This window comes from Simochromis diagramma, unplaced genomic scaffold, assembly GCF_900408965.1.
Source record: "Simochromis diagramma unplaced genomic scaffold, fSimDia1.1 OVJJ01000307.1, whole genome shotgun sequence".
Lineage (NCBI taxonomy): Eukaryota > Metazoa > Chordata > Actinopteri > Cichliformes > Cichlidae > Simochromis > Simochromis diagramma.
Window position 1 is genome coordinate 1,687,656 of NW_024386786.1, and position 8,784 is coordinate 1,696,439.

General features: G+C 42.2%; 1 gene segment (V, D, J or C); it reads right to left on the reverse strand.

Annotated features, from left to right (window-relative positions):
• Positions 1-943: 943 nt before the first annotated feature.
• Positions 944-2,080, reverse strand: LOC120728234. The segment is given in 2 exon segments: positions 944-1,346; positions 2,038-2,080. A coding segment is annotated over 1 exon segment (264 nt).
• Positions 2,081-8,784: the final 6,704 nt, after the last annotated feature.

An 8,784-nucleotide genomic window follows, 5' to 3' on the forward strand; every position in this document is an offset into this window, starting at 1 on the left:
AATCTGAAAACCACTGAAAATAAGATGTGATCATCCTCCTGACAGACCGTGGACTTTTTCTTGTGTTAAGAGGTTTAGTGAAGTGAGTTTCTCTCATTTTGCTGTGAACACTAGAAGAGATGAACTTCTATATAAGTTGATTAAAGCAGACCTGTAGTCTCTCATCTGCCTGCATTCCTGTGTTTGTTCTGTTAGTCTGTTCTTAACATCATGTCCACTTCAAGCTCAATTCTGTCGTCATTATTTGAGTCCAGTTATTGTCTCGCTGCCTTCTGTGAGTTACTCAGCCTCTGTTTTGTGTGCTTTAAATCTCCTTATCTCCACCTCATCCTGACAATTAGAGATCCTCAGCTAAGTCTCCATCTGCTTCACCTCTGCCACCACCAGCTTCTAGACTCTTCTCTGCTTTGTTGCCTCGTCAGAGTTTCACTGCCAAATAGTTCATTAATCAAACTTCAGTAAATCTTCAATTAAACTTGATTTAAATGATCTCTGTTTAAACATACAGATGACACCCTGCTCTTTAATTTTACTTATTAGGTTTTAGATCAGATTAAAATGTAGATCATAAAACAGCTTTGAGACTAGAAATTATGAAGAGCACACAGATAATCTATGGTTGACATGACCTCAACATCTTATAGAGAAATATTTAATATGTGGATTAAAAAATATATTTAACCATTTTCACTGCACATTACACTTGATGTGTCTGTTTACATTTTTATTTTGGTCTGTTTTACAAATATTACAAAATCTTAATTTTTTAATGTGCATTTATTAAACTCACAGAGTCAAAGAACATGTTTTCTCGGTACGTTTTTATTCTTTTAAGAGTTTGAAATATCAGCTTTACAACAGACACAAAGGATGAAACTAGAGGAGATTGTTGCTCTGATTGTTGTCATTATGAGATGGAAACATGACTGTTTGATGCTTTTTTAAAAATCTGCAAACAAAAAGAAACAGAGAGAAAGAGGAAAAACAGCATGAAAGACTCAGTGATTGACATCAGGACTGGGAACACTGGTCTCTCCTCAGTATCTCTGAGACCAGAGGCTGGGAGCCCTGGGTGGCCTCACAGGTCACAGAGCCCACCTTCCCCCACTGGTCTGCAGTGAGCGTCAGGGTGCTGCTCCAGCTGTAGAGGCCGTCATTCTGCAGCACTCCAGGAGTCCTGCTCTCCTCCCCTCTGATGCTGCTGCTGCCACTGCTGTCGCTCGTCTTCCAGGACAGACTCCAGTCTGAGGGGAAGCCCTTGTTGGCCACACACATGAGCGTGGCCTTCCCCTGCTCCAGCTCCTTGTTGGAGGGACCCAGCACCTTCAGGGCGGGGCGGGTATCACCTAGGAAACACCAATCAGCTTAGAGGACAGGAACCACAATTTGAATTTCTCCGTTAAGAAGTTTCTGTCAGGTGTTTTTTCTGCTCCACCAGTCATTCACTCACACATTGTTTCACTTCCCTTTAAGAAACCTCTCATGCATATCAGCACAGAGAGAATCATCACACAGTTTGAGCTGAAATATGTTCAAACTACACTGGAAATAAAAGAAGCAGATGTGGAAACATTTACAGCAGAAGTTTGGCTTTAAAATGATTAGAAGTCTAAATCATGGACGACTGAAGAAATGAGTGGACACAAGCACAGAGCAGCTACTCATTCATACAGATTTGAAATGTTATTGAACAGCTCACATGATTTCAAACTAAATCTGAAACATCTGACACGATAAAACATCAGAAAGCAAACTTTAACTCATCCAAACAGCAGCTGATGTGGTGGAAATTTACAAACTAATCATAAGATGATGAAGTTTACTCTTGTCTACATATATTTTACTGTGACAGAAATGTAGATTCAACAAGAGAAACTCGCAGAGCTCATCTGAATTAGTCCAGTAAAAAGGACAAACATCAAAAAAATCAATTATTTTAAATAAAAAAGTATTTTTCTCTCATCTAAGCAGCCTAACAAATAATTATTAAATAAAATGATACAATATTTAATAATAAACACAGTTTAATTAACTTACTTCCAACATCCAGTCTGGTTCCTCCACCAAAAGTCCACCACAGTGATACAAACTCATTGAGGCGCCGTACAAAAACCTCTGACTGCAGAGAGACACGGCTCTCTGACTCTGAAACAAACAAACTCACCAATATGAATTCTTTAAATCATAATTTCATGACATATTATTATTATAATTATGAAATAAAAATGAATGAAACACAATAAAACAATTTTCCAAAAATGTAATTTGCATTTATTTTAGAGTTTTTATCCAGTTTTGGTCCTCAGTAACCAAAAGGTTATGGCTGTGATATATTGTGTATTTTAGAGTTTGAAAAAATCTAAAATAGTGCTGTCAGCGTTAATCTTGTTAAAATGACGTTAACGCCATAACCACATTAAGATCAAACCTGCACCATTCTTTTGGTCCACTGCAGTGTAGCAGTCAAAAGAAAAGTGAAGTGGCCACAAATGGCCAGGATAGAGCCCAGAGGGTTAATGCATAAAATGTATAAAAATATTATTGATTACAGGGTAATACATTAATGTTAATAGCAACTGTAAGCTTTTTACTTTGAAGTAAGAAGTATAAACAATGCTGTTACTGCCACGGGACCGAGTGGTCTGTACTGAACTGAACTCAGGCGCAGAAACCCAGAGCAGAGACAGCAGATGGTTTAACAATATTTTATTAGGCCTAAGCGCTCCAAATGTAGCAAGGACAAAAAAAACCTAACCCTGCAATTCTGGCTTGGAGGCAGAATAAACAGAGAGAAAAACAGATAAACACCATATACACATTTAAGTTCATGTTTTAGCAGAAATAACACGTTACAGTTAGCATGTAAGAGATTTGGGAGAAAATTCTTTACAAAAACATCATTTACCAGACACTTTTATTAGTGACATACGTATCTATTGACATATAACAGACAATTTAGCAAAGGCTAACTAACATCTGGGCAATAAAAAACAGAGCAGAATGTAAGTTTGTCTTTGTGACAAACGCTACAATGTTGATGCAGGTGGAATGAGAGACATAGATAAAGTGCAATATGCAGTAAAGGGAACAATGTGCACTGATGTCAGATAGAGAAAAGTAGTGAAGTGAATTTGTTCAATAACAAGCAAAAATCTAATTGGTTTGAAACTGACCACTAAAAGCTAACCAGAGGTGTCAAAAGTACACACATTGCAAGTTTAGATACTCGGGGGTCTGACCGTTGTTGTAATGCTAACAAAGTGCCAACATAATCAGTGTAAGCAAACTAGATGATTCCTAGAATTATATAATTATTAACGGCAAATTTACACATGACAGACTCTGTCCCAACCTTTACGATCCACTTGCAAGGTTTCCACAGTCAATGATCCACGCAGGAACGCATTTCCGCCTACTGTAGAGATCACGTGTTTCCGGTTAGTGTGGAGGTCACATGCTTCCGGTTAGTGTGGAGGTCGCAATATGGCGCTCCCCAGTGGCTGCAGCCCTTCTCTGTGCATGGGGCTGCACGCCGCTAACACGTTAACGATCTAACAGCGCTAATGCGTTGACGCCGTGCAGCCAACGCACGGGGCGATCTGCGTTAACTCGCTAAGAGAGATTTGTGGTGTTAATGCAGTTGTGGCTTCAACGTCATTTTAATGAAATTAACGCTAACAGCACTACTCTAAACATTAAAATGTACTTTCAACCTACATTCACTAAGCTTCAAACTGCATCAAAAATCTATTTTGTGTGTACTCCCACACACAGGTTACAAACGATAAGGAGCAGTTATTACACACTACATCACAAAACCTGTTCAGGGCATGAAACTCAAGTCTGTCCAGTGTCACAGGTTGTCCTGTTATTCTACAAAACATATACAAATGTGAAGTTAAAACAGAGATGAATGATTCTGAGCTGTGGTCAGGTTTAACTTTTGCATCCTGTGGTCAGCATCATGCATCAATGTGAATCACTGAAAGTGTGTTTCACTGAGTGAGTTTTCTAAAAATCTAAAGTAAGTTTTACAAATTGAACCTTTCCTCTGAATATTTTTTAAATGTCCTTCACTTTTGAGGCCCTGTTTACATGTGCAGGCGTCTTTTGGAAAACAGACTTTTCTATTTATTCTGTCCTGCTTACATGTTAACAGAACTTTAGTCCAAGACAATCCAATACAAAAAGCACATGGCCCAAAAATCAAAAGAATGATAATCAATGAAGTTTCAATGAAGCTCCAGAGGACGACCCGGAGGTCGGCAACACAATAGCCCATGATCAAGTAGTTGTGGGGAGGCCTGTGGTGAGGAACTGCATACAAAGTTGTGACGTTGTCAGTGAGGCCATGGCAGAAAAGCCCCCAGTGGCTTGGCTACACACACTCTGCGCAGGTGCATAGCATTGGCTTGGCAGGCGTCAGGCACGCTGAATGTCACGGCAGCATGAGAGCCACGAATAGTGGAGCTGCTGGCGACGGATTCGTAACTGAGACGAAGCCGAACCAGCAAGCGCGGGGACTGCTGGCGGGGACGAAGCAGAAACGGCAGGCGTGCAGTCCACTGGCAGCTGCAGCCGCAGTGGGCAGAGTAATCCAGCAACTCCCGGGCTTGGATCGTCTCCTTGGCTCGGACCAGATAGCAGATCAGCGCCGAAGCCGACGGGATCTCCAGCAGTTCGGGATTGCCGTGAAGAATCACCTCCATGGTGTTTACTCCCACCAGCTTTGTCCACACATCCGAGGTGCCAGAGATGTATGCTCACAGGTTCCAGAGACGGTGACACCCTCCTCACGAACAGCATCCACTGGGTCCATCTTGCGTCAGATCGTTCTGTCACGGCAGGGTGTGCCTGTGCTTTTTTGATACAGGACCCAAGAGCAGATGATGACAGAGGAGTTGCAGGTTTCAGCAAAAAACGAGCCTATATTTGGGTTGAGGGCTGAACCAAAAATGAAAACTATGAAAAAACTATGAGAACTGTGACAACGGTGACAATTGTGGTGGGTATAACAGACGACCTGTCAATGACATTGTCAGGGCTCGTGGGATGAGCCGTGTGGAATTTAATGAGGACCCAAGATGCAGGCAGCTGAGATGCAGGGGAGTTTTTATAGAGAAGGTGGAGGTACAAACAGAAACGGCAGAGGAGTGGAGGAAACTAAACAAAACCTAAACTGGAAAAAACTAAGAAAACAAACCTGAAGCGCTAACGAACACGGAGAAGTGGGAGCAGGCAGGCACAGAACAAAACCCTAACAAATGGAAAACCTTAACAAAAGATATAACAGAATAAACAAAGAACATAGAATAATATAAATACACACAAAACACAGAGTCGTCAGACTCAGGACCATGACAGACATACAGAAAACACACAGACTTAAATACATACGGCGGACGAAAGCGAAAGCATTTGCCAAGAATGTTTTCATTAATCAAGTGTATGAAAAAAATACACACAGGTCCTTTTCTGTCACCATGGGTACCTACGCCTCCTCCATTGCCCCTGTTACCTCTGGTGTCCCCCAGGGGTCTGTGCTGGGTCCCATGCTGTTCTCTTTATACTTGTTACCCTTGGGCCGAATCTTTGATAAATACAATATTTCCACTTTTATGCGGATGACATTCAAATCTATTTTGAACTAGCTGAGGATGTCATGTTGTCGTTGCAACATTTCTCCGATTGTATGAATGAAGTTAAAATCTGGCTACTGAGCAATTCCCTCATTCTAAATGATAAGAAGACTGAAATTGTAATCTTTGATACTCCCTTCTCTCGGGCTGAACTAATTGGTATTTTTGGGCCCTTTGCTGACTCCCTTTATGACACCGTGAGGAACCTGGGTGTTGTCTTGGACAGTTCCTTCAAGTTGGACAAACACGTGTTCTCTGTAGTTAAATCGAGTTTCAATCAACTACGTCTAATCTCTAAGGCCAAGCCCTACTTACCACGTAAAGACCTGGAGAAACTTATCCATGCCTTTGTTACATCAAGATTAGATTACTGTAATTACCTTTACACTGGTCTCCATTCTGCCCTTGTTCACAAACTACAGCTCGTTCAAAATGCGGCTGCGCGTCTTTTAACTGGAACTGGCAGGTTTGAGTCTATTACTCCAGTTCTTTCCGACCTGCACTGGCTCCCTATTAAATTTTGTATTGATTTTAAAATCTTATTGCTCACTTTTAAAATCATAAATAGCACTGCGCCCAGCTATCTTATGGATCTCGTCAGCTTTTATATCCCAGGGAGAGCGCTTAGATCAGCAGGCCAAATGCTCCTGGTGCGACCTAGATCTCGGCTCAAGACCAGAGGTGACCGCGCATTCGCTGCTGTCACACCCTACCTCTGGAATAACCTCCCTCTAGCTATTCGGGCGTCTGATTCAATTCAATCTTTTAAATCTCGATTAAAAACGTATTTGTTTAGCCTTGCTTTCCCCGCCTCCTAGAGCCCGCATTTTTGGTGTACTGTAAGTTATCTTTTTCGCTTTATTTATAATGTTTTAACCTTCAGCCTTTTGGGTTGTGCCTACTACGCCTGGTGTATTATTGGTTAGTTATGTCACCCGCCTGTTAGTATATTTTATTTGTATTTTGTATTTTGTGTTTTGTATTTGTATTTATTATTGCTCTAACTCGTTCTGTGAAGCACTTTGGCATACCTGTGTTTTTTTAAATGTGCTATATAAATAAAATTGTATTGTATTGGATTGTATACAGGAGGTGATATGGGGAAGTGGGAACAAATGGGGAAACAGCTGACTGACATTAACATAATGACGGGACAGGAGAAGTGAACCTAATCCAACGAACAAAGAACACAAGACTCAAAATTAAAATAAAACAAAAATAAAACAGGGAAAACGGCCAAAAAATACAATAAACAACGAAATAGCACTAAAATACACAAAACACTGGGTCTCAGACCCAGTACCATGACAGCGATACCCTAATCCCATGGGGCATGTGGTCGTCTGCGCACCCACTGAGCTTGAACTGGCACCCTGCACAGTCCAGACTGGTCAACATGTCATGGTCTACGGTGGGTGGCTGGAGTTTCCATTAGGCTCCTGAACTGACCTGGGATCCGCCCCTGGGCAGGGCCAGCTCCTGCACACCTGGAGCCTATTGCAGGCAATCAAGCCAGAGGGATTTAAACCACACATCGATGTTCATTCACTGCCAGTTCGTCATCAACACATGTTGGTAACAGGCCGTGTATGTTAAATTCTTGCTGTGATTTATCCTGTTAAACACGACTCTCTTGTACTACAGTTGCTGTACCCACCCTGGCTCACACTCCACCTCCGGACTCAGGATACCTAGTGATCATTCTGGAAATCCCTCTGCGCCTCACCTGCCTGCCCTCCTGCCATAACACTCCATCTGGAGCCCCGAATCTCAGGTCAGCTTTTCCACGCCACTCAGCCTCCCCTGGATCTTCATCACCCCCCTCTCAAACACTCCAGGTCCCTAACTGCAAGTAAGAATTGCCGCTCTTATACTGGCCACTTCTGAGCTGCCTTCACTACCTGCCTAACTCCTATATCCTCTTCCCTCAGTGTGACTGTTCCCCACTCAGCCCCGTTCCGCATCTCAGGCCTCGTTCCCTCGCCCTAGCCACGTTCCCCAGGGCACGCCACACCAAGGCTCCACGTCTCGTCATTTTCTGTCTTTGTCACGTTTTTTCCCTTGCACTTAACCGTAATAAACTGTTAAATCATCTACTGTCTCCGCTCTGGGTTTCTGCACCTGAGTCCTATTCGGTACCGGCCATCCCTCGCCGTGACACAACACTTAGTATTATATTACAATGTAGGGCTCAGGTTTGCTCTTGAAATATTTTCTTGTCTTCTCCTTCAGCTGAGATGTTTTTTAAGAGGATTGCAGAAAATGTCCTATTTAAAAACATACCTATGTATGATTGTAACCTAAGACACGAGGTTACAATCATACATTCACTCAAAAATATAATTATACAAAATCTGAAATATCTTTCTAACTAATAATAAAATCAGTTGATTCACCACCAGATCAAGATAAAAAGAATTGAATTTTTCAAAGAAGGAGGAAGAAATGTTCTTTTTGAAATAATTTACAGTGAACATCATCAACAGCATCATCAGATCGATCCCACTCCCTGTTGCAGTCATTTCCATAGAGAGGCACTTTGCATCAGCAGCACCATGCTCCAGTGCTCTGGGAGAGTTTATAGTCCTGAGAGTTGAACACTGGATGACTGACAGCTGTCCTTCATCACAACAGAAGCCACAGAAATCCTCCTCATCAAAAACATGACTTTGATCTGCGTCTTCATCTGGACTCTCCTCTGCTGCTGCTTCACAGGTAAAGTCCAGAGAATCAAACTCCTCTCCTCTATCAACATCTGTCCCTCTGAAATGAAGCCCACAAAACCATGAAGCTGCTTTATGTCTTTGTCTCTGTATCCTCAGAGTCCAGAGGACAGATCACAGTGACTCAGCCTGGAGCAGTGAGCTCTGCTGTGGGAGGATCTGTGAGCATCAAGTGTACGACCAGTCAGAATGTTTATGGCAACGACCGTTTAGCCTGGTACCAACAGAAAGATGGAGGAGTTCCTGAACTGCTCATTTACTACACTAGCAGTCGAGCATCAGGGATTCCAGCTCGTTTTACAGGCAGTGGATCAAACTCTGACTTCACTCTGACCATCAGTGGAGTCCAGGCTGAAGATGCAGCAGTTTATTACTGTATGGGTGAATTTGATAGCAGCTCTTGGGAGCTCTTCACACAGTGA